Source organism: Talaromyces atroroseus (assembly GCF_001907595.1).
Source record: "Talaromyces atroroseus strain IBT 11181 chromosome Unknown scaffold_8, whole genome shotgun sequence".
In the NCBI taxonomy this organism is placed as follows: domain Eukaryota; kingdom Fungi; phylum Ascomycota; class Eurotiomycetes; order Eurotiales; family Trichocomaceae; genus Talaromyces; species Talaromyces atroroseus.
Window position 1 is genome coordinate 275,172 of NW_017971440.1, and position 25,436 is coordinate 300,607.

A 25,436-nucleotide genomic window follows, 5' to 3' on the forward strand; every position below is an offset into this window, starting at 1 on the left:
ATCCACTCGTCTTCAGTTCAGCAATTTTCCTCGGTTGAAAAACCAGTCCTAGTATAGATCTTGATGAAAGACAAAAAGAGAAGGGACTTGAATTCAATTCATAAGAGACGAAATAATAGTATTAGAAATGCAGAGTGCAGTTAGCATTACTACCGTAGTATACAAATAAGTTAGTTCTACATCCCATCAGCTGCCAACCTAGTGTTCGTCCATCTCGCCACCGACTAGGAGCAACAGTAGTGACTTGTGGTCTTTCTGAGCGAGATCGCTATGGGAGACTCAACTCTGTATTATGGGTGTTTTAATTTGTTGGCGAACACGTATTTCTCGCTTCATCGAAGGAACACAAACTCGGTGCTAGGGACTGAAAAATATTGATCAACGAGATCTATCCTCTCTTGCTTAGTAGCGGACCTAGGAGCGTTTTTTTATAGAAATAAAAATAAAGATACCAAAAAATTATCTGGAAACGCTTCGGAACAAAGCGACGCAGAGAAATTTGGGGCGAAGTTCAACAGATCACTCGATTGGCTGGAAGACTTTACCACGTTTGGGCCTCCCAGGGACGGGAAGAAGAACCTAATCCAAGATTTCGAAGCCGTGCTCCACCTGACGGTTTTGACGACGAATAATTGTGTATGAATAGCAGAGTTCAGGCAGTATAATGGGCTACTGCCATAACCAGTTACCAGTCATTACCCTTAGAGAATATTAGATAAATACGCGACGGCGTTCACCGAGTAGAACACTCGTATTTTTCCTTAGCGACATTGGGCACTGATATGTCGGTTGTCAGTCGTTGCGGGAGGTGCAGTCAATTTCTGGCGGCTCGCATGACCACTGTCCATTTGCACGATGCTCTGAGACAAATTCGTTTCTTTATTTCCATACTGCGTATAGCTGCTCCGATGTGAGGATAAGGCAGAAACCGTGGGAGCATCATCGTGGCCCACCGCTTGCAGATGGGCTGATGAGAATTGGATATCGTATGCGGTCCTGGCCAGATCTCCAATAAGAACTACTCGCGCTTCAGTAGCTGGTTTGGAGTGTTGAAGTCGGGGTCTAGACAATCGCCGATTTAGATATTTGGATGATATCTCCTGGCCTATGCTTGTTGTCCTCAAATTGAATCTGTCAGTCGGCAAACTCTCGGACATGAGACGGAAAGTGTGTGCAAGCCGGGGATGCATGAGAACCAAGCCGGTTCCGCGGAGATTTCATACAATGTAAGACACCAACGAAAATGCGCGAAACATTTTGAACTAAATCTTGTAGCGTCCTCGGTGGTGTTTCTTTTTCTTTTTCTTTTTCTTTTTTTTTTCGTCTTTTTTGGGCCTCCCCGCTTTGGAGTCTCCCTTTCGTTTCATTTTTCTAGACTTGTCGAACTGCGTGTGTATCGGATATTATGACTGCGCTTCTCATTAGTGAGGGGAAATTTGTCAACACCTGAGATGGTGAATATGTATGGTTGCGCGTGTTATTACCGCTCTCTAGTAACTCGAAAGAGCGAGGGTATAAAAAGTTCGTAGTCCTTCACCGGTGGCAAATGTTTCTTCGCCTTTCAACTATCCCCTCATTATTGAAAAGAATTCAGCATCGAATTGAATGAATAGTAGTATCAATGGCAGAGCCAAATATCGCCAGATCTTTGGCGCCTGCGCCTCCCGGATTTCAGCGCAAGGCAAATGCAGAACCTGCCAGGCAGCGGAAGAACATATCGACCGCCTGCTCTGCTTGCAAGACCCGAAAGTGGAAGGTTGGAGTGGATTATAACGACGTTCTCCGAATCTTGCTAATATGGGTGTTGTTGAACAGTGCAGTGGAACAGTCCCGTGTGAGAACTGTGTTCGGAGCAATACTGAGTGTATTATTGACGAGTCGAGTGACAATCGTCGTCGACTCGCGGTGAAACGCAAGCTTGAAGAGCTCACTGAAGACAAGAATTTGCTACTTCGACTAGTGGAGACACTGCGTTACAGTTCCAATGAGCATGTCGTCAGACTTTTGGACCTGATCCGAAACAAGAACAGCTCCTTGGATGAAATTAAGGCTTACCTTGAAGGGTATGTGCCAGATAGCGAGATTGAGACGACACCCGAGCTGCAGGAAGTCCTCGACAAGCTCGAAGAAAGAGCGCAAAAGAGGTCAAGTCGCCGCATGTTGGACGTGATGTGGCTCTCGCATATTCCGGTCGTTGAAGTACCAGCAACACCCTGGACAACTGTGACAGATGACGACAGCCTGGTGTCGTATCTTATTTCCCTCTGGTTAACGTGGAGTCACCCTTTCTGCAACTGGATTGATCGCGACCTATTTATCAGAGACATGAAATCAAGAGACACGAAATCCAAGTTCTGCTCGCCCTTCTTAGTGAATAGTGTCTTAGCTGAGGCTTCGGTGAGTGGTTGGTAACTTTTCACACAATAAGCTTTGGTAAAGATACTGATAATATAGTTCCACTGTGACTATCCTGAGGTCTATGAAGATGCAGATGCACCTGAATCCAAAGGCATGCACTTCTATAAGGAGGCAAAGAGACTCCTTGATCTGGAAGATGGACGGATCAGTATTCCCACTATTCAAGGATACGCCACCATGCTGTCAAGGTAATAACTCAACGAGATTCCTTTATCCTTGGCTAATGACGTGATATATATATATAGCATGGCTCTGCTGGGCAAAGATCGCCTCGCCTTGTTATCCCTTGGCCAGCTGGGACGAATGGTAGCCGAGGCATCTGCCATTCATCTGCCTATGCAGTTGCATGCTGATGAACATAAGCGTGCTGAGGGAAGAGCCATTGATAACACAATCTGGGGAGTGTATAATCTTACTGCGTCTGACCACCTCTCAAACTGATATATGATGCGAAACCTGCCGATAGAAAGATGTGTTTGCTGAGACTTTTGCAGAATGTTTTCCACAATTTTCATGAAACCCATAGACCAAAAGAAACCCCTGAGATCCCAACTACCCCATGACCACAAGGAGGATATCGTGGCTTGGAATCCTTACCCCCGTCAGGGCGAAAAGCAACCAGCTCATCTTGGTTGTGTTTTCAACAACCTTACTAGACTCAATGAGTTAAACGCTGAAGGCACTCGACGCCTGCTTAAAGACGAGTCACGGAAGCCGATGTCTCGTCCGGATCTGGAGACAACCATATCCTCTATTTTTCCACGATTGCAAGCCTGGTATATTGACCTACCTAGGTGCATTCAGGATGGACAGTCGACCGTACCACATATCCTAGTGTTGCAGTGAGTTTTTTCCTTGCGCGTACCGCAAGCTCCACAGGTTTAACTTGGATTCGTATTAGTATGTATTACCACGCCACGATAATGGTGTTCTTTGGGATGTTGAAGAGCTCGCATCGGTACTCAACACGCCCAATGACTATCACACCCCGTGAAGCGCGGGAAACATGCGTCGAGTCGGCACTGAAAATTGCCCAAATGATCCGCCTCTACCGTTCCAAGTGGAGCATCGAATTCATATCGGGCACAGCTGTGTATTGGGTGTCAATAGCCTTGTTCGTACTACTTGAGGAACTGGACGATCCTTTCAGTCGGCGCGCATTCATAGATATCTGCTCTGCGACAAAGGCATTCTCGAAACAGTGGTTTCTTGCGAAGAGTATTTTGCGAATGGTTCAGGTAACCGCGAGGAAGATGAATATCAGCCTCCCACCAGAGACGGAATCGTCGCTGAAAGACTTCGAAACTAGTATATGGCAGCAGGAAAGAAGTCGGAGACGACTTAGCAGCGCCTTTCCTAATTTCACCCTGTTCTTCCAGCGTGTGACGGGAATTGGCGGTGCATTGAATGATCCCATTGACATGGACCAATTCTTGGAGAAATCGGATGATATGAAGCTGAAGGATAGCAGCAAAGGATGATGAGCTCCTGCCTAACATAACCGTCGGGCTGTCACTTCTTCTTTGTCGTGCCCGATTGAATCACCTGACCGGGCACGCAGCCAGATTGAAACAGACTGGATATCCTCTCATTCTTCTCAACGAGAAGGCTTTTTCGTTCTATTATTTTTAACCGTTAGTTGCAATTAAAGGAGATTTGCATGGCAAGGATTCCCGCCACTTACATAGCTAGGTATTCTTCGACTTCAGGTAAGAAACCTGACGTAGGTGGCTATGACACAGGCGATGATTTAACCAGGCTGCTGAGGACATCTTCGCTAGATGTATAGGAGAATCATCTGTATTCTAAACTGAGTATAGCCACATCTGCCCTTTACTCTGGAAAGCTGCCTTTCACATAACGCCCTACAGCAACCTCCTGGAGCACTCGCCTTCCACCTGAGGACTAGTGCCCTGAAAGAGCTAACGCATATGCAGGTACACATTCATGTCGCCTACAATCGATCGCGAGTCATTATAGACTATGCACTTAGCCTCAGGGCTTTGCCAAACAGTGATTCATTCCGGTATTTCAGTATATCCCGTGGTTTTCATTGGTGGAACGGGCGTCTTCTAGAAATCGGTCCCCCCACATTCTCTTCCAAGAATAAGCCGCGACTAGTACCTTTTCGGATATGTACCAATTTGTCGTTGCTCGCTGTCTTGTCTAAAATGGGTTGAAAAGATGAATGAGCTGAGCTTTGAATAACAGTAATATAGCTTTGGGAATGCTTCTCTGAGTTGAGGTTGTCACCATGATTGTAAGACAAAAGGCAGTTCTGAGAATCGAAGTTTAAATCCGCGAGTCCCTTGGAACATTCAGAGACTAAGGCAAGAAATTAAAGCTAATATGTCCTACAAAGCGATAGACTATGATGGCACGTCCCAAACGCCCAAGTCGATGCATAGCAAAAAGGTTAGTAGTCGCGACTGTTTAGCATTCAGTGACTTGATATCACACTAGACCACTTTGGACTTAGATTGAAGACCTGGCCCACCCACCGTTCCTGAGGCGTATTTAAGGTATGCAACTGCCAACCAATCAGCGGCAGAGCTTCGACCACGCCGATGTTGAGCAAGACTACGAAAAGTCGCGAGTGCGTTCTGATTCGTCAGTGGGCAGGAAATGGAGCCATCTTATCCATCCTTCACTGTTTATGCAAAACATCGCATAAAAGATTTCTCCAATCACCGCAGACACAAAGCAAGCACCGCTGGAGCCTCAGAAGCAGGTAGGAGGCACGTGTGCAAATCGCGAAGAATAACATGCACACTGCTTCTCGGGAAGGTGCGGAATGCTCATTTCCAAAGTGCGAGCAAAAAGACTTGGCACTTTCGAGTTCTGTTTAAGTGCTGCAGCATGCACTCCCACGTGGGCGTCATTTCTCAGTCGAGGAAAGTTGCCAAGTGACACGACGTCTCCCCTCTGTGCATATAAGAGCGCGCATCAACCGCCTAATTACTCCCTCTACCTTCATGATCGTCAACCACACTTAGACCTCAGAAGCTACCTGAAAGTGCCATCATGAAGTCTGGCGTTGCTGCTGCTACGGTCACCGGCCTCTTGGCTTCCTCGGCCCTGGCCTCCCCGACCTCAGCCCACTTTGGTTGGACTGGAAGCGAGTCTATGAATAAGCACACCTCTGCGCCATTTGGCTACACGGCCGGATCGGAGCAGTCGATTGCCAACTTGAAGAGCAAGATCAAGAACGTTGTTTGGATTTTGCTTGAAAACCGTTCTTTCGACAATATCCTCGGTGGTATCCATGGCCGTGGTTTAGACAACCCCACCAACAACGGTGACTACTGCATCCCACAGAATCTCAGCCAGCCAAATGGTCAGCAGTGGTGCACTAGCCTCAAGGACTTTGACTCCGTGGTCAATGACCCGGACCATTCAGTCACCGGCAACAACTTTGAGTTCTTTGGCCAATTTTCGCCAAACAACAACGCCATTTCCAATGGCAGTCTCAAAGAAACCCAGCAAGGTTTCGTTGAGAAACAGATGATCTCTTATCCGCATATCACCGCTGAGACTGCTGCCAAGCAGGTCATGGGCTACTACTCTGAGGACGAGATCCCCGTCATGGTCAACTTGGTAGATGAATTCGTCACCTTCAACTACTGGTTCTCTTGTGTTCCCGGAGTAAGTGCCTTCCATGTTTTGTTTCCGTTTGCATTTGTGTCTTCTATGTAGACATTCGAGAACAAATTTCTGATATTTGAGTAGCCCACAAACCCCAACCGTCTTTGTGCCGTTTCAGGTACCTCGGATGGTCATGGTTACAACGACGATTCTTTCCTCACCTCTGGTGTTGACATTAACAGCATCTTCCAAGAAGCTACGAGCAAGAACATCTCTTGGCTCAACTACGATGGCACCAATGGCGCGTTTCTTCCAGACAGTCTGTTTTTTAACTGGACTGCCGAGAACGCCAAGTCCAGCGTTGTCCCCATCGAGAATTTCTTCCAAGATGCTTACTTGGGCCAGCTTCCTCAGCTGTCTTACCTGAACCCTTCCTGCTGTGGCCTTAACACCAACTCCATGCACCCTAGCGGTAACGTCTCCTACGGTGAGGTTTTCGTTAAGCAAATCTACGAGGCCCTTCGCAACGGTCCTCAGTGGGAAGAATCTCTTCTCTTGTTGACCTACGATGAGACAGGTAAGAACTTCGCCACCTCATACTGTTTCTTTAGCTAACTTCGTCGAGGTGGATTCTTCGACCATATTCCGGCCCCCGCTGCTGTGAGACCAGACTCAAAAACTTACACGGAAACTGCTGTCGATGGCCAGAACTATACCCTTTACTTCGACCGTTATGGTGGTCGTATGCCCACTTTCTTGATCTCACCTTACACCCTTCCCGCTTACGTTGAGGACTATGGTGTCAACCCAACCAACGGCCAGGCCGAGCCTTACAGCGCTACCTCTGTTCTCAAGACCCTTGGCTACCTGTGGGACTTGGAGGACTTTACCCCTCGCGTCTCCAACTCCCCGTCGTTTGATCATTTGATCGGTCCTTGGCCTGAGTGGAAGTCTCCTCAGCTCGCTGTTCCCCACACCTTCTAAGAAAATCGATTCAACAAGATAGTGCATACGGGAGTTGGAGAAGGTCGAAGATATGTCTTCAAAAAAAAACCTAGTCTTTGAAGACTATTCATGATACTTACTCCAGATCTAAAGCATGTTAGGCGACAACAAAAGCTAGCAGAGCTCCGGAAGGCTGGAGAAAACAGAGAAGCCATCATATGCACTTCATACGGTACAAAATAATAGGAGGCACTCGTTCGAAAGCGGTTCTCCGGATTTATAGGTAAGGTGCTTCAGGGATGACTGTGTGAGAAAGATAATGAAGTTAGTGTATTATCTAATGATTGATTCCCAATCACCGATAAATTAATTTACTGCATTATAATAAAGAAAAATATTACAAGAATCAAACTCTTAAGTAGTGCTGAATAGAAATGTAAAACTCGAGTAGTATGAATCATCGAACCGTCAGTTCCCTAGGTCCGGACAATATCCATATGAACGAGGCTGATCAGGAGAAGACCAAAGAGCAGGAGAGAACTATATAAGAAGAAATCAATAATAGTGAAGAAACTAACGAGGAAGAGCGGTTGAAACAAAAGCTTTCTGAAAAGATTGATAATATCGCAACTGAATAGAATGCTGATCAAAGCGATGTAACCAGCTGTGGTATCAGTGAAGACACAGGCACCAGTAAAGAAACGGCTCATTAAGCAGAACGCAGAATTTATTGCCCCGAAAAAGCTAATTCTGAAGTTAGAAGGGATACATAGAAATGTATACTGGAGTACCATCCTTCCTAACCAGCGCATCCGTAATTTCGTTTGTTCGCTTCCCTTTTCGTGACTGGCAGGACTTGATCGAGGACTCAATGGGGCACCTGCATGCCACTTCACTGACTTTCTTTCTCTCCCTCAGTTGCAGGAATATTGAAGGATATACCTTTCAAGCATAGACTAGGTATTTTAGGTAAGATAACTAGTATGCAACTATTACCGTTGTTTGACAAGAATCTTTATGAAAGAGATAATAATACTACGTGGGTTTATTATATTTCATAATTCAATCAAGCTTTTTCCAGTTATGATTGTTACTGCAGCCTATAGGTACGTGTCATGGACCTGTATCCATCTTAACTGTCACTGGCGATGTCGAGGTACAATACGATGGTTGAGCCACCCAGAGGTTCTTCGAGGCTTTGATTATCTAAATAATCCTACTGGATAGCAGGATGCTTGTTGGGTGGATAAAGATTAGCCTTACAACTAAGATAGAAGAAGTCCCTTGAGGTATTGTAATATCTTAAGTATGTTTGCCTTGCTGACACTCTGAGTGTACAATCAAAGTTACCAGATTTAAAGAGCTATGCCAAGCAGTAACTAGGCACATGAATGAGAGCGTCTATATAGTTCTCCTAGTATATATGATAGTATTCATTTCTCTTGTTTTCTGAAATACATGTTGATATATATCTTTTGCGTGGTCATGCTGTTCGCTGCTTTAACTAGACGCCTTTCCTTAATAGTGCTAGCTCCTTCTTCGCTTTATGCCGGTTGAAGTCTGTCTGTAGTAAAGCGTGTGTACGCGGGCTTCGGATTGGTCAGAACCATTCCCCGGCCAAGAATCCAACAAGATGCCACTCAAGCAGTTGCTGATAATGATTTGCCATCTCCAACAACAAAGGAGTATTATGTTCGAGCCAATCAACTTCGATCTGTAAGCAGGTAGCGTACGTGGTGGAGTCATCCAGCGTATGCATGATAGATCGGCCCACTGTCAACGCTATATGCCATCCTTGCCCGTGAAAAGAAAGCTCGATAAACGAGAGACTTCTATTTGCTGGATATATACTCAAAGTAGGAGCATACGTCCGGGCAAAATGGGACGCCACTTTCAATAAACTCCGAAACGCTATCGCAGCCAATCAGAGGAAATGAGTAAGCAGTTGGCGTTCCCCAGGCTCTAACTCTCAGTGTTCCGAAGTGCCAGAAAATTGAGAACAGCCTTTTCTTTTCTTTTCTTTATTCTCTACTTTCTTTCCCCCTTATTTTTAGGACGAGTAAGATAGAACGTTATGGTTACATCACATAGTTCAAGGTTCCATGCAGTAAGTTCATGAAGCTTGCGTTGGGTGGAGATGTTGTTCTATGAGTTTCACCATCATCGAAGGTCGAGACTATGGTTACCCCACCCCTATTGTATTATTTATTCATGGGCTGTTGGTCCTGTTTTGTCATGGGGATGACTACCTTCCATTTCTTCTCGATCCTCACCCAGCATTCGAGCTGATTGCCAACCCTATCTTCGGACGTTATGGAGCAGAAAATGGAATATGTCCGGTATAGTTGCCATTAGACCCGCTCGAGAATGCATGCCACTGATACACCGGCCCCCTTAACCTTTAGACTGGGCAATTCGGGCCTTAAAATATCCAAGATCATATTAGGCACCATGTCATATGGCAGCAGCAATTGGCAAAGTTGGGTCCTTGACGAAGCAGAAGCTTTTCCGCTGCTAGAACATGCTTATGCCTTGGGCATCAACACCTGGGACACGGTATGCCAAAGAAGACATATAACTATCGGATGTATTTCTGACCGACGTGTATGGTGGAAGCTAGGCGGACGTCTATTCTCATGGTCGCTCAGAGGAAATCATTGGTAAATTCTTGAGAGAGAAGCAAATCCCTCGCGACCGCGTGGTCATCATGACCAAATGTTATTTCGGCGTGGATGATCAAGGTGGCCAGCCGCCCAATCGTGCGACAATCTACAATGATGGAAAAGAATGGGTTAACCGCGTGGGTTTGTCTCGAAAACATGTTTTTGATGCAGTCGAAGGAAGTGTCCGGCGACTTGGGACCTTCATCGACGTTCTGCAGATCCATCGCCTCGACCGCAATACCTCGCGGGAGGAAGTAATGAGGGCACTGAACGATGTCATAGACAGCGGTAAAGTACGATATATCGGCGCCAGTTCGGTTAGTTACTTCAATCTTCGGGTTTTTTGTTTAAGGAGGTGGGGGGGGGATAATGGTCAACTAACTGGAGCTCAATTCTAGATGGCAGCCTGGGAATTCCAGTCCCTTCAAAATATAGCTGCCCGTAATGGGTGGCATCAATTCATCTCGATGCAAAACTTGCACAACCTGATTTGCCGTGAAGAGGAGCGAGAGATGATCCCCTATTGTAAGGATACGGGAATCGGGCTCATTCCTTGGTCGCCTTTGGCCCGCGGCGTGCTTGCTCGACCCTGGGGCTCCCGCTCAACCGTGCGCGAGTCGACAGATATGAGTTTGAAAAGTATCATCCGCGATCGGGAGACAGTGGCAGACGAGACTGTTGTTGGCCGGGTGGAAGAGCTGGCAAAGAAGAAGGGAACTACCATGGCCCAGGTCGCCATTGCATGGTGCTTGAGCAATGGCGAGAATCCTATCTTGGGACTCAACAGTGTCGGGAGAATTGAGGAGGCCGTCAGTGCTATCAGCGTGCAACTAACTGAGGAGGAGAAGCAGTACGTGGAAGAGCCTTATATGCCTAAAAATATACATCCATCAGAAAGATAACCGATGCTACTGAGGCGGTTCTAATTGTGTTCGGAAAATTGTGTGAAGATACCGCTCCGACGGCATTGGTGCGTTTTCGCGGAGCTTCGAAATGACTTGTATCTACCTGAAGAACATTGACGAGACAGTAGATGTCTTGCAACTCCCATTGCATTCGTCTTTCATCATATTCCGCCTGGTTACTCACCGAAGCTTCCTACTCTAGATTACATAGTAAAGATGTTTATGTGCTTATTTCTCAACCGTCATTGGTCACATCTATCTTGGTTTTGTTCCTGGCAGTGGTGGAGATCTGAGGCGGGTTGCTTACATGTTATATTTGATAGGCTGGCTGCTCCTATATGTAGTGGCTCAATTACATTCGCGAACGTTAAATTCCATCTGCAAGCGTCCTCACTCTTGAAGTCCGCCGCTTCGATTATAAATTGCCTCATCACAGTGGGAGGATTCTGAGCGGTGAACAGTGTACTGTTGTTTTTGCCCCTAATACTCTCTTGGCTTCAGAGTGCTTCAACATGGGCAAAAATCATTTTGAGTGGTCACTTCCAATTAGGTTCTAATCAAGGAGGAAGAACGTGGCACCGCTGGGTTTGATAATGGGTAGACGAATATAGAAGTCGCTCTTCTTTCCTCCTACCGTTGCCCCAGACTCAATCATCTTTCTCACTTGCTATCTTTTCCCAGAATAGAAAACCTCTTTCGCCTAATCAGGCATTCTAAAATCATAAAAGGCGTGCACGATCACTGTTGTTTCCCCCCAACGAGCTTGATGCTCAGTACGACATCGATTATTATACGCAGAATTATATGCCCCTCATTGAAAAGCATTGGACCAAATTTGGCCCCAAAGGGCGGGTCCGCCACCAAGTTTATGCCCTCATTGGATGGTACCGATCCTTGGTATGCCTTTGGACACCAGGTGTTTTGGGAAAGCGAAAAGGGGTTGAAGGAGGCCTTCGAAAGTGCCGAGGCCGCTGAGATTATGGCGGATGTGTCTCGCTTCAGTAATAAGCAACCGATCTTCTTGTTCGGCCACACCATTAAACCTGTATTTCATGGTATGTCAATTTTAAGCGTGATAATCAAACAATGGCTAATAGATTTCGTAGAATTAGGCTTTTATTCCTCGCATTGTCGAGAAGGTGTTGTCAAATCAGAACAAATTCTGAGATGTCTCGTAACATGTAAATTGCTAAAGAATTTTATCCATCCTTAGTAGCTTACTGAGACTATAAACTGGAAAGAGCGTGAGTTTTCCTCTAGCCGTCACGGAAATAACATTAGTAGACTAGGACGACTATCTCAAAATTCTTCGCTAATTTCAATCGCTCTACGGGTCGCCTCATCTAAGTCCTCCTCCGGTAGTCCAAGAAGCATGTTGTCTGGTCCAAAGTCCGCGTCGCCGCTGGGATAAAACACTCTGGCATACATCGCTTTGTAGAAACCTGTTTGCTTACCCCGGTACAGTTCTTCCAAGCCCTCCTTATACCGAGTATTACTAGGCTGGTAAGACACCTTCCATTCTCCCTCGGTAGCTCCTGTCACCCTTTTCACACTCTCTAGCATATCTTTCTGGCTGACAGTGAAGCTCGACACAAACAGTGGTCGGTCTTGGAACCGAGACAAAGTTACCGACTTATCGTCTTCGTCGTCAGGCAGTCTCTTTAAGCTGAGCAAAGCAGCCACTGCGCGGCCACACTGATCCCATGTAGAGCAGTTAATGGACTTCTTGCCCTCGTCGTAAAATGTGACCTGGCGACTGGCCCATTTGAACCCAAAGGTGTCCTCGCCCATTGCAAGGCTGTATTCATACCAAAAGCCGACCATGGCTGGAATACAGTTGATTCCTAGCTGCTTGACCTCGGCGATCCTCTCGAGGACAGTCTGGCCCACTGGAATGTCCCGTTGAAGGATTTCGTTGTCGTAGAAATTGATACTATAAGCATTCGGCATGATATATGGGACACCAGCTTTCGCCGCCGCTTTAACTAGCCTGCTGTGCGTATCTGGGGGTGCAGCGAGGGACAGAGTGATAATGAGGAAATCTTGTCCCGTCAGAGCTGAGACGAGAGAGTCTTCGTCATTGTAGTCGATAGCGGCTGCTTTTACGCCGCCTGGGAAAGCATGGGAGGTGCCAGGCCGTGTAATAGCTGTGACCACATGCTTTCCAGTTTTGAGGATATGTTTGGTGAAGAATCTACCAATTTGCCCGCCTGCCTGGAGGATATTAGAATAGATTTAGAGGGTCGCCTGGAGATTTCAGACAAGTGCGTACTCCGATAATGGCAACAGTATCTATGCGATTATTAAAACCTTGTAACTGTTGGGCGGCGTATTGCTGCGTCATGATCGCGTCCAATTAACGTGTGCGGTAGAATCTATGACTTGTAAAGCCGCTAGTATCATCTTCAGAGCTAAATTGATGGACTATTTCCATACCTCAAGAATCTGCGTAAAAAGGGCAAAACTCGGTCGTCATGGACTAGAAGCTGTTTTTAATGTCGCAAGGCATAGCAATCCCGTCTATGCGGTATGTAAGAGACAATTCAATCCGACCGCTCTTTATAGTCGAAGAATGTTAGCACAAGAATACGGTTTGATTTATTAATCAAAATTAAGTTTCAAGGATTGAGAATCTGAGAGGAAAGGAGAAGTGGGTTACAGGAACCAATCAACCCCGATCTGTAAGCATACTGCATAACTGTTACTATGTGAGCACACTTTAGTTTCAGACTTTCTGTCACATAGACCCCACCAACAGTCTCCATATATCATGGTTATTCAATGGTGGCGCTTATATACGGCCAGCCTAGCACTCGCACGGTTCTAGTGCTTCAACATAGCTTGTATCTCAACGAAATTTTCGTGCCTTGTGGTTAACTTGGCCCGTACATTTTTGCACTACTGCCATAAGACACTCCGCTGAGATGCATTGCTTCGATGCGCTGCCAGTCACGCCACTGATGCGGCATCGTTAACTGGCACCAACTGCCTCTGTGCGTGTCTCACCGCTGTCTGGGCTGAAGCAACTTGACCTTCTCAGTACAGCAGAATTCATTTAGTTATCCAGGGTCCGTGCAGTGTTTCGGCTCATCCGTCATATCAAGACCAAATGGCCGGGTAAGTAGTGGTCATCTTTTCTATATTCCTACATTTCTACGATTCCTGGACGTCGTTTCCTGTGTCATCACGGCAACGTTCATGGATATATGCCTCTAACGGAACGATGGACTCAATAGCAAAGACTAATGCGCAGAGGCCTTCAAGACAGACAAGGGCTATAAATTCATACTCATCCCCAGTGGATATAGAGGAGCGGGTTTGAATCTTCAGTCCGGATCAATCGTGATCTGCCTATACCGCTCCTGCTGCCTGTCGCCAAATGTCGTCCTGGTTTTGGATTGGAATCCTCAGACTGCATTTGGGTTAAGGTTGAGACTTAGTCGTCCACGCCTTCATCATCCAACTCCAAGAGTTCAGCTGGTGAACCCGAAAAAGTAGGACCAAATACCACTGATAATCCCAGCCACCCTCCCTCTTTGACGGGGGCCCATCTTCAGTGGAGCGGTCTATTTTCTCTGTTCAGCTGGCTTCTCTAGGCAATCTTCCCTAAATAGGAGGCTGTGTGCACTTAAGTGCATTGCAATCACAGAAAATCCCAGAACTCTCTTGGGCTCTGTATCATCAAGAACCTCTAAAGAGAGATTACATCAGGTTCGTCATATTCTGTCGCTGGCGATTTTCTAGTTACCAGTGTCAACGCATCCATAAAACAATTTTATGTATTAGATAGGTGACCGGACAGTATTGTGATTGGATGCGACATCGAACCAGGAAATTGTATGAGAAAACTAGAAAACTACGATATCCCATTTCCCTTTTGCATGAGCCGATGTGGTTATTTGGAAATCACCAAGGAGAGAACTTCACGTGACTGTTAGTGCAGAACAACACAGGACATATTCGTAAAAATAAGTCACTGTTCCTCAGGAGAGTTTCTGTTACTGTCTTAGACTTCGCAGCCCGACCGGGCGTATGAGCCATCTGCACACGATCGATGAGTCAAATGTCTTCTGATGACAAAAATTCAGGGGGAAACGCTAGATGCAAATCTGTCCAACAAGTTGATGCCTGGGAGAAAGAGAAGCGATCTACAACATGTTTTCGACCATCAAGCCACCAGAACGGGACTCCTCAACGGAGCTTCTAATAAAATCATATAAATGGTGTTCTTTTTATATGTTGTCTGTTTGTGAGACGTCCCGCCGCGCTAAAGAATCACATCAAAGGCAGACAGGTCAACGCGGCAGAGATACATGTTCGGGCTGCTACATCAGGGAATCATGACGTCGAATACGCATCCCATTCAGCCTCCAAAGGCAAGATCATTGCCAGAGTGGCCAGGTAAACAGTTGTCTGCAGAATGGAAACTGTCAAGTCATCGCCAAAACAAGCGCAGGTTCGTCAATTTACAGAAACCCAGCAGGATTGGACGGAGCAGTATTTTGCCCCACCACAACCAGAATCTCCAACTCAATTGGCATTCTAAGTTCTGAGGCATTGAGAAGAACCTTGGAATTGGAGTATGGGATTAGGGTTACTGCCATATCCGGACTCAGACAGGGTGGGACAGATCTGACGTCATGGGCCTTTCTATATCTAGGTACAAGATATATTTCCTCACACCGTGACGCTCTTGTCATTGCAACGTAACGATTAATAAATCCTGACATCAGAAAATGGGTCTCTTTGATGGTTTAAAAGAGGCGTCCTTGTTCTGTGCCTCTCGTCACATACAAAATTCCAATGATCAACAATACCAATATGTCATTCCAGAACCAGAAGACTTTCAAGCTCAATACTGGCGCTGAGATTCCTGCTATTGGACTAGGAACATGGCAGGACGAGGGGGCTCAGGAGGCCGCGGTCCTTGCAGCTCTCAAAGCAGGCTATCGCCACATCGATACCGCAAGATGGTATTTCATCCACTACTCATTTCTTGTTGAAACAAAAGCTAAATTGAAATTCTAGCTACGGTACTGAACCAGCAGTGGGAAAGGCCATTAAACAGAGTGGCGTGCCGCGCAACGATATATTTGTTACCAGCAAGCTATGGAACAACAGGCACCATCCAGATGATGTTGGATTGGCATTACAGGAGACATTGGATGACTTGGGGCTCGAATATCTCGACCTTTTCCTGATGCACTGGCCGGTTGCGTTTAAGCGTGGAGACGACCCCTTCCCCTCCGATAAAGATGGTAGATTGATTACTGATAACATTGATTATCTTGACGTTAGTTCCCCCTCCTTCTACCAATCTCATCCACGTGAATCGCGCATTACTGATAAAATGAAGACCTACAAAGCTATGGAGGCTCTCCTCAAAACGGGAAAGACCAAAGCTATTGGAATAAGCAACTTCTCCAAGAAGGAAGTTGAGCGCATTCTGGAGAATGCATCCACTGTTCCAGCGGTTCACCAGATGGAGCTACATCCGTGGTTGCAACAGAAGGACTTCACAGAATTCCACAAGCAGAAAGGTATTCATGTCACCCAATATTCGCCGTTTGGTAACCAAAACGAAATCTATGGCTCCCGTGAGAAATACGGTCAGCTAGTGAACGACGAGAAGCTCGTGAAGATTGGGAAGAAGTATGGAAAAACATCGAACCAGGTCGCTCTTGGTAAGAATGTCTGATCTTTGTCTTTACGTTGTCCTACAGCTGCTAACGTGACTGAAATCTTCAAGCCTGGGGCATATCACATGGCCGCTCGGTCATTCCCAAGTCCAAATCTCCAGAGCGCATCAAACAGAACTTCGACATTGCATTCAAACTTGACGATTCGGACATCAAAGAAATTGATCAGCTCGATAAGAAGCTTCGTTTCAATGATTCGAGCAAGGACTTTGGCTATGAGTTATTTACAGACCTCGAGGGCAAGCAAAAATAATCGTGTACTAGCTACCAATCTTTTGTTTAAAAAAGTACTCAGGACATAGTCGAGACTAGGAGGAATTGATGAGAATATAAGCCATCTGCTAGGAACCGTAATTCGGACATAATCGGGTTGCCCATCACCCATTTTTCGTAGCTAAATAACAACCTGCAGTTGCGCAAGACTGAAATTTGCTGTTATTAGAATTGGACGATTTACACCGCCAAATTCACCAGCCAAATATCATCTCATGACAGTTGAAAGTTAATACTTTCTGTAAGTGGCCCTAGAAGACTTGAGGGATTGGCGTGAAAGTCGAAAGTCAAGACAATAAAGATGATGTCAATTAAAGAGTCAGGGAGAGAAACAAGAATGACAAGATGGCTTAGGATCTCTTCTTTGTAATTTGAATTTTTTCAGTGTTGAATACACATGGCGTTTTAGCCTGTAATCTCACTCACCAGGCCGAGTGTGATTAAGCAATTCTAACTTACTTGACAATCTAAAGGCAGCTAGGAGCGAGCACTAGTATAATAGAAAGCAGTTGATTATTATTAAATCTTTTATCTATATAAAACAAGAACAACTGCAATGATTTCATGTTTTTTCTCTACTTGCTTCTATTCTAAGCCACAATGTCAGAGATCTGAGCCCCAACGTCATAGGCCGGGGTTGCGGCCCCACTTGCCAAGGCCTAGCCCCGACTTAAATTAGACTCCGCATCAACCCCTGCTAAACAGAATCAATTCATCTTTCTCAGGCACCGTGTTTACACCGTGTTGGGGTCATTCATGTTGCCGTCTTACCGTGTCAGAACCCCTTCACGTCAAGGCACCTATGCCTAACCATGTCCTCCCCGGTGCCCTCGTCCTCTACGTCCACCAACGCTTCCAATCGCAGCAAACCGTCAAAGGCTCTTAAATTTGCCAAACAGGCCCAAAAACTATCTCTGGGTGGACGTAACGAAGACGAGCGCGACGAAAATACTGCACTTGCAGGGCGATTTATAACCCCACACGATGCAGTTATTGAGACCGTAGAAGGAGACCGTTTACCTGCAGTGCCGGTGGAGGAAGCACAGAAATTAAATCGTCTACGAAATGAAGCTATTGCCTATGATCAACATACCTTCCCTTTATTGGGGCAGTCGAGTCCGTGTGAGATTGAAACGAAGGATGAAGTTTTACCTGCTGAGATAATACGCTCGGAGAACAATCATTCGCCTGAAGGGCATGGCGGTCCGCTTGATATAGCTAAACCTCCAGCACATACGCATCCGCTTTTTCCCCCGCTGCCACTTTATGGCCCGCCGTCTCTCTTGCGAACCTTGCAATGCCAGACCTTTCGCGCTGTCTCGTTTTGCCTCTCACTTTCGTTTCTCAGTGTGATAGTCATGGGATCTTGTGTGAGTGGAATAAGTATTGGGGTTAGAAGCCTTCTTTTGCGATTTAGGGGGCAAGATTCAAAGTTTGAAAGGCCATTCTATAAGGAAGAGATGGAAAGAGAGCTGACGAGACAGGAAGCTGCGAAGAGGTGGGAACACAGGCAACGAGAGATGAGAACGGAGAAGATGGATACGATATTCGGACAAGAAAATAATCAACCAGTCGAGGACCCGGAATCAGATAGAGAGTTCCCACCTCTAGAAGGCGGAGATGACCCGGTAATCTTTGACATTGGTTACTACGCTAGGCGTGTTGGATTAGATGTCGAGACATTCAAAGTCCAGACGGAGGATGGCTTTATTCTAACATTATGGCACATTTATAATCCTCATGAATATACACCGTTCCCGGAGAGCGAGAGGGCCTTCCGGAAACCAGAAGTGTTCTATGATAAGAAAGCCGGTGAACTGCCGTCATCAAACCACCGATATCCTGTCCTGTTGATCCACGGCTTGCTTCAAAGTGCAGGCGCTTACTGTGCCAACGATGACGACAGCTTAGCTTTCTTTTTGTGCAAGGCTGGATATGACGTTTGGTTGGGCAACAATAGATGTGGCTTTGAGCCGCAACACACGACACTCCACTATAACGATCCGCGTATGTGGTGTTGGAATATTCGCCACATGGGTGTGCTGGATCTTCCAGCTTTTGTTTCTCGAGTTCTGTACGAGACTGGATTTGAAACTCTAGGCCTTATTTGCCATAGTCAAGGTACCACCGAGGCTATGGTGGCCCTAGCGGAAGACCAACGACCTGAGTTGGGCGAGCGCATATCTGTATTTTGTGCCCTTGCACCGGCGGCATATGCCGGGCCTCTGATCAAGAAAGCCTACTTCCGCTTCATGCGAATAATATCTCCGAGTGCGTTTCGGCTTTTCTTCGGCATCCACGCTTTCATTCCTTTTATGATGACGATGCACCGTCTGTTACCGTCACGATTGTACGGTGTGCTTGGCTATCGTGTGTTTTCTTATCTTTTTGACTGGAGCGACAAACGGTGGGATCGGGGACTACGTGACCGCATGTTTCAATTCTCACCGGTTTATGTTAGCGCAGAGAGCATGCGATGGTGGCTTGGGCGTGACGGTTTCGCGGTCCAGAAGTGCATTTTGGCCACTGAAGAGCAAGGACTGCGAGAGGAAGAAGAGGACCGAGCCTATGAGCACAGGAGTGCAGCTGCCAAAACTCACGCCGAGTCGTCGTCACCTGATCCGGATGATTATTCGTCTTCAGCAGAAGTTGCTGTTGATCATCATCATCATCGCAAAGCGAACGCGTGGTATGGGCCCAAAACACCACCGTTCGCATTATGGATTGCAGGCTCGGACGATTTGGTGGATGGACGCAGACTTCTACGCAGATTACGCAATGGCAGAGAACCGTATGTAAATCTTGTGCACCACAAGATCATTGATGATTACGAGCACTTGGATGTTCTTTGGGCAATGGATGCCATTGAGCAAGTGGGCAAGGAGGTCGCAGATGTGGTGTGGCGGACGGCGCCAGAAGACGCGAAAAGCCGTTGTCGAGTGCCGCGGTTCTGATTTTACGGCGTTTGTCTACTTTGCTTCTCCTGTGTATATTTATGATTTATTGTTTATTATATAACACACGCTGGCCAGGCTGTTCTTTATTCGATTTGTATATATTAGCTAATGTCATATACCCTTGTTTTCTTCGCTTTCGGCTCCTACGCACGGGCTCATCTTACATCGAATAGACAGGTAGACCCGAGGACATTTTGGTCATATGGACGATTGATCAGTAATACTCCAATTTTCTATACGCAGGCCACGCAACTCTTGCGGGGTGAAACGATTATTGGGGGCTTGAGGGGTTGAGTTCATTTCCGTCGGAAAGGACGGCAATCTTCCAAGACCCCCCTGGATTTATACACTTTATTAAGAGAAGTTTACCTAGGTATGTGGTGGGCCAATTTAGGGATGAATTCGAGGCTACGTATACAATGATTACAATCATGTGCTCCGCAAGTATCAGCAGGGATACCAGGGAGACTATATTTCCAGCCCGCCAAACATAGTACGATATGTACTCGGTGCAAGGATCTGAGGGAAGACCTATAGTTGGCGCAGGCATGGATAACTCGACTTGTAAAAATGACCTTTGGAGCCTGGAAACGGGCCTGCCGGATAGTTTCCACACAGTCAAAGGCTCAACAGGAGCTATATTAGCAGTATTATGCAGCAAATATTCTGGTTTTTCGATTTGTTGCTGTCCTCGTCACATTGAATTGAAGTTCACGGACTTGGGCCACCGAGTCTCCGCGAAACCACACCCCCAGTACGTACGTTCCTGCGGTATACCTACAAAAACAAACTAGTAGGCCAGGCTCGTCTTATGAATTAGAATTGGGAAGCAGAGAGCCCACAAAAGGCACCGTTTCTTGAGTTCACTACTTCTAGAAGTTGTTGTTTTAGAATATGAAAATATTATCGTTTAGTATAATCAACCAATCCTTTGTTTCCGCCGCACCCAAACCTCCTTATCGCTGGTGTTAGACCCTGGTTGATCACGCAGCTGCACTTCCCAAATATTGAGCCTATAGTTTCCACGGTCTGCCTTGCCGGTTACAGTGTCAAATGACCAGCCATGCTTGGGGCACGTAATTCCAGTGCTGAGAGTGATTCCAAAATCTTCAATATCGAACAGACTGCCCTGAGAAAGCGGGAATGAAGAGTGAGGGCATTGCTGGAATAGTCAGTCTTGCTTGAGTACAGTGAATCTCTTGTTGAAAGACATACGTGATCAATGGCATGGAAATTGCCCTTGTACTTGAAGATAAGCACTTGATCTTTCAGGTCCCCCGGTAGATCGACGCTTGCTTCGACTGGACCCTGGCCGATTGTGTTGTAAATTTTGAAGGCTTTGCAGCTGGGTGTTATCCGGCAGCCATCATCGCCTTGGGCTATATCCGGGAATTCGGAAGTGAGACCGATGCGATGCCATGTTTTATTTGGCTGGAATACGCCAATAAAGGGATTCATTGCATCACTGGGGAAAAAAAAAGGGCTTATCGTCTTGGAAGATGCGAGGTTTTTCGTTCCCACTCAGCCCCACACATACATATAATTATCCATCAAACAAACCAACGCTAACTCTACCACAACGTCTTAACAATATTGGGAAAGCACTACTAGCATGGTGGAAAATAGTTGGCTACGAGTTTGCTGATTGACTGATTTGTTGAGGTATTCTAGACTTTGAACTTCAAAGGGCACGTTACTTATTTTTTATATAAAAATGGCATACCTAGATAGGCTCCTCTGCAAATAGAAATAGCTTATGATTTTTTAGGGAAATTGGTGTGATTATGCAGTGCCTCCGAGAAACCACGGCATGCTGGAACCCGGAGTTTTCTTTGAATCCACCCGGAGTAGCTAGATTGTTGCCTATTTGGGTAGTTCAGGATATATCCAAATCGTCGGAATAAGGTAGGTCCTATGCGTCCATACATTGGAATTACACAGCCAAGCCGGTCCATATCTACCGAGAGTAAATCATGTGTGTATCTATTCATAGATTATAGACGTCATTCGGCGAATCGCTCATGACGAATGCTGCATCTGCATCATCCTTGTCCTTGCAGACGCTTGGCAACTCTTGTTTCTTCATTTGCCGACTTCTAACGTAGGTGCATATACAAGTGACCGGGGCTGAATCCAAACCCCCTCCCTTTTTCTACTTGGTAGCTTTCTTTTCTTTTTTTCTGTAACCGCAGAGTGGAAAAATTGAGAACTTGTCTGTTTGCTCTCACCTATACTCGCTGCTGGCTAGAGATGCGATTGGTTCTATAAATAGATACGTGGCCAATCTAAGATATTTGTGTATCCAGGCAGTATTTGAAAATCCCGGGAAACCTTCTTCTTGAATTCCAAGCGCCGGATAATCCGGATGAATCGGCATGTGTAAGAAGTAGGCAGGGTCACAACCCCTAGGATCAAAAGAGTTCCAAGGTTGCGGGATTATTATACGGCCCTTGACCATGTGCCAACCAGCCCTGTATTAAGGTGAGGGGGTCATATTCGAGCTTGGTAATTACCGGTTTGGGAAAAGAAAAATTACGCACTGAATTAAATCTCTCGAGGGATTTTTTGAAGAGGGTACCACTGAATAATTTCACGTAAGTGAAGAAGACCCCTTGATATGTCTATTTCAAGGATTGTTTTCTGTTGATCAGCTGATATATAAGAATAGTTTCTCTCCGGTTGACTATTGAATCTCGCCGGCAGACAAACTTACAGGTAATCAATCTTCTGCATTGCCACGAGAACGTATGCACGTATAGAATAAACCCGGGAATACTCTCTAGCTGTCCACAAATATAATCAACATATGAACTTCTACTACCTAGGTAGTTACCGGTGATCTTTAGTAGACAAGCCATAAGATCCTCACCCGCGGAGCCTATTTCTTCAATCATTCACTTCGTCCAGTCATATCCTGTGAACTTGGTATATTTTACTATTATGTCCATCTCTGTCTGTAGTGCCACCAGTGGGCGGCGCATTTCAGCTATTAATCATTCAGCCAATACTAGATTCATCCTTGCATGTATACTATATATAGGTATTTTTGCGTAATAAAACAGTGACCAAGATACGTTCCTCCACTACGTTAAGATGTTTTAGATGAACAGCTACAATAAGGTTCTTCCTATGGTTTCGTTCATACAGTCAAAGAATATAGCGTACAAGTAAATACTTTCATCTACCCGAATAACTATCTAGACTACCTGCAATTTTTAGTATCAATGCAAATATTGTGAAACTCCGGTCAGCTCTCGTCTATTACTTTTTAATTCACTCATTTTAAGTCGTGAGGGGTAGAATAGTGCGTTGCATTGTTTGCTGACGTCAAATGTGAGGAGAAGAGGAGACGCTCTGCTGCATGGGTCGGATGAGGTTGCGGTGGACCACACAAAGACGGATCTTGATATTTGCCCTCCCCTAGTCTGCGAGCAGAGAGAGAGATATTTTTATATTTCACATGAGGGGAAAAAAGTGAAGTGGATATAAAAATAGGAAAAAATTGGGGAAACCTGGGAATGCGGGAATTGCTATAAGAAGCACCTACTATCTCCTTTCCCTGACTTGCAGATTTTCGTGTTCGTTCAAGACCTATCCAAATAGCCTTGGTATTAGACATTAAAGCCTTAGGGAGGCTCTCGAGTACATTTGAAAATCTCTTCTTTCTCCGTGACAATGAATCGATTCATCCCCCTCGCCGTCTTCATCCTCTCAGCCATCGACGCTGTCACTGCAGCACCGGCGGCAGCATCATCAAATCCTCTGAGAGGAGGTCCACGCTTGATAGGATATTCGCCAACGAACACGGTCCCCGTTGACAACACGGAGACAATCTCATTTCAGTACGCGCCAGGCCAGACAGCCAATCCTGACATCGGTCTGTATCTGGACTTTGAGAAGGTTGAGAATCCACAGCCGATCCGAGGAGATACCGGTGGCACGGATCCTGGCCCGCGTATGCAACGAGTTCCCTTTTTAGAAAAGAAAGGTTGACTGAGATTTGTATTGATTATTTGCTTACAGGGAACTTGAATTATGACAAAATCAACCCGGATAAACTCGCTCCTCCAGGAACAGACACTGGGGTTGCTACAATCAACGCGCAATGGCCACTAGGTATGTTGTTACATGTATCCTCTCTTGACAATCTCCAGTAAAGGAAATATCTGGTGGTTAACAATTTAACAGGTCTTAGCTCAGTCACGTGCGTGAACACTCTTCGTTACGTTATGGCATGTGCATGTATACCCTAACATGGTCCACTACACAGACTAGGAAAAGAAAGATCCGGCTGGTCTCGTGAAGAAAATACAAATGTCATGCCCGCTGCTACCAAAATGGCTGGAGTAAACATGCGACTCGAAGCAGCCGGATACAGAGAACTCCATTGGCATGTGGCTGCTGAGTGGGCTATTGTGTTGAATGGGTCATGCAGAATTCAAGTATGCTGCACAGTTTCCTTTACGGTTAAGTATTTCTATGGCAAGACTAATGGTATGGAAAATATAGGCAGTAAACGATGAGGGTGAGACATTCGTTGATGATGTCGGCGAAGGAGATGTTTGGTTTTTCCCACCGTAAGCGCTCACATTCACTTTGTAGTCTCCTTTTAAAGAAATATATGATTGATTCAAAAATCATTTCTAGAGGGATCCCTCACAGCATCCAAGCACTACAGAACGGCGTCGAGTTCATGCTCGTCTTTGACCAAGGCTCATTCTCAGAAACTAACACATTCCTTGCATCAGAAGTTTTTGCTCATAATCCAGTAAGTCAAAATAAGAACCAGGGAGGGAAGAAGAGCTAACTAACACAAAATAACAGAAAGAAGTCCTCTCCAAAGATCTCGGAATTGACATCTCCGCCTTGCAAAACATACCCGAACACAAACTCTTCATCTTCCCCGGCACACCAGCACCCACCGACATACAAGAACAGAATAAAACCGGCTCAGCAGGAAACATACCCAAAAACATGAGTTACTCGTACCACTTCTCAGAGCAGCCTCCGCAACTCCTTGAAGGTGGAACCGTTAAGATCATTGATCCTCTTTCCTTCCCCATTGCTAGCGACTTCTCGGTGGCTGTGGTCACTATTAACCCCGGAGCAATGAGGGAGATTCACTGGCATCCGTCGAGTGACGAGTGGACCTTTTTCATTCAGGGTCAGGGCCGTGCGACGCTTTTCACGCCGCCTAGTGAGGCTACTACGTTTGATTATATGGCGGGCGACATAGCCTATTTCCCTCAGTCGAATAGCCATTACATCGAGAATACTGGGGATGAGGTACTTATTGTTTTGGAGGTTTTGCAGGCAGACCATTACTCTGGTGAGTCTTTTCCATCTTTTCCATCTATTCCCACCTTTCTGTTTCGAAGACTTGCTGACTTGAATAAATAATCAGACATGTCGCTCGCGCAGTGGATTGGATTGACTCCCAAACAAATTGTGCAAGATACTTTGAATCTGTCAAATGAGACGTTGAGTAAGATAACCACTGAGAAGAAGATAGTTGTTGGATAGCCACGCGACTAGGTCAATAGTTAGGGCTAAGTTAGCGTGCCCTATATGAGTTGCCTACAAACAGGCTTGGGAAGCTTGGAGGAATGAGCCATTGATTCTGAATACCGACTTTTTATACCATGAGTGAAAAACTATGAAAATTAATGCAGAGCATAATCCACTATTACCACTCTAGACTAGCATTGACCGTCTAATCAGATACGGAATGATAAACTAACAAAGGTATGAAAAAGTCCTCATTTCTAACAAACACCATACAAATAGATAACAAAATACAAAAACTCTGATGGGGAAGAAAGAATAAGAGAATAGGAATACACCGTAACCAGCCCGATGGAGAAAGAAAGAAAGAGAAGGAGGAAAATCTGCAAGTTTTACAGAGAGAAAAACGCAGGACAGGAGTCAAAACTGATCGGGATTAGGTCCAGCTCGGCTTTTATTATTACAGGTAATTAGTTTGTATGAAGA

At 45.8% G+C, this 25,436-nt stretch overlaps 8 protein-coding genes across 8 annotated transcripts, besides 3 other annotated features; 6 read left to right on the forward strand and 2 right to left on the reverse strand.

The window, feature by feature from the left end:
- Nucleotides 1-1,621: 1,621 nt before the first annotated feature.
- Nucleotides 1,622-3,899, forward strand: UA08_06055 (hypothetical protein; the record flags this gene model as incomplete). Its single annotated transcript, XM_020268746.1, has 6 exons — nt 1,622-1,756; nt 1,816-2,397; nt 2,455-2,606; nt 2,664-2,822; nt 2,913-3,260; nt 3,320-3,899. The coding sequence occupies 6 exons, from the start codon at nt 1,622-1,624 to the stop codon at nt 3,897-3,899; spliced, it is 1,956 nt and encodes a 651-aa protein (XP_020118622.1).
- A 1,543-nt stretch (nt 3,900-5,442) lies between these two features.
- Nucleotides 5,443-6,987, forward strand: UA08_06056 (hypothetical protein; the record flags this gene model as incomplete). Its single annotated transcript, XM_020268747.1, has 3 exons — nt 5,443-6,063; nt 6,148-6,580; nt 6,629-6,987. 3 exons carry the CDS (start codon nt 5,443-5,445, stop codon nt 6,985-6,987), a joined length of 1,413 nt encoding a protein of 470 aa, XP_020118623.1.
- Nucleotides 6,988-8,048: 1,061 nt separating this feature from the next.
- Nucleotides 8,049-8,424: a repeat region (Identified by RepeatMasker using a combination of RepBase library and repeat library created with RepeatScout).
- Nucleotides 8,404-8,504: a repeat region (Identified by RepeatMasker using a combination of RepBase library and repeat library created with RepeatScout).
- An 895-nt stretch (nt 8,505-9,399) lies between these two features.
- On the forward strand, nt 9,400-10,887 carry UA08_06057 (Versiconal hemiacetal acetate reductase; the record flags this gene model as incomplete). The annotated part of the gene is made up of 5 exons (XM_020268748.1): nt 9,400-9,504; nt 9,569-9,928; nt 10,010-10,461; nt 10,506-10,581; nt 10,861-10,887. 5 exons carry the CDS (start codon nt 9,400-9,402, stop codon nt 10,885-10,887), a joined length of 1,020 nt encoding a protein of 339 aa, XP_020118682.1.
- A 928-nt stretch (nt 10,888-11,815) lies between these two features.
- On the reverse strand, nt 11,816-12,860 carry UA08_06058 (hypothetical protein; the record flags this gene model as incomplete). Its single annotated transcript, XM_020268749.1, has 2 exons — nt 11,816-12,730; nt 12,789-12,860. The coding sequence occupies 2 exons, from the start codon at nt 12,858-12,860 to the stop codon at nt 11,816-11,818; spliced, it is 987 nt and encodes a 328-aa protein (XP_020118683.1).
- Nucleotides 12,861-14,680: 1,820 nt separating this feature from the next.
- Nucleotides 14,681-14,726: a repeat region (Identified by RepeatMasker using a combination of RepBase library and repeat library created with RepeatScout).
- Nucleotides 14,727-15,337: 611 nt separating this feature from the next.
- UA08_06059 (hypothetical protein) lies at nt 15,338-16,468 on the forward strand (the record flags this gene model as incomplete). Its single annotated transcript, XM_020268750.1, has 3 exons — nt 15,338-15,489; nt 15,545-16,200; nt 16,266-16,468. The coding sequence occupies 3 exons, from the start codon at nt 15,338-15,340 to the stop codon at nt 16,466-16,468; spliced, it is 1,011 nt and encodes a 336-aa protein (XP_020118680.1).
- An 832-nt stretch (nt 16,469-17,300) lies between these two features.
- Nucleotides 17,301-19,442, forward strand: UA08_06060 (hypothetical protein; the record flags this gene model as incomplete). Its single annotated transcript, XM_020268751.1, has 1 exon — nt 17,301-19,442. The coding sequence occupies one exon, from the start codon at nt 17,301-17,303 to the stop codon at nt 19,440-19,442; it is 2,142 nt and encodes a 713-aa protein (XP_020118681.1).
- A 922-nt stretch (nt 19,443-20,364) lies between these two features.
- On the reverse strand, nt 20,365-20,903 carry UA08_06061 (hypothetical protein; the record flags this gene model as incomplete). Its single annotated transcript, XM_020268752.1, has 2 exons — nt 20,365-20,607; nt 20,661-20,903. The coding sequence occupies 2 exons, from the start codon at nt 20,901-20,903 to the stop codon at nt 20,365-20,367; spliced, it is 486 nt and encodes a 161-aa protein (XP_020118591.1).
- A 2,217-nt stretch (nt 20,904-23,120) lies between these two features.
- Nucleotides 23,121-24,968, forward strand: UA08_06062 (hypothetical protein; the record flags this gene model as incomplete). The annotated part of the gene is made up of 8 exons (XM_020268753.1): nt 23,121-23,400; nt 23,469-23,561; nt 23,634-23,649; nt 23,716-23,887; nt 23,955-24,022; nt 24,093-24,213; nt 24,270-24,774; nt 24,850-24,968. 8 exons carry the CDS (start codon nt 23,121-23,123, stop codon nt 24,966-24,968), a joined length of 1,374 nt encoding a protein of 457 aa, XP_020118687.1.
- Nucleotides 24,969-25,436: the final 468 nt, after the last annotated feature.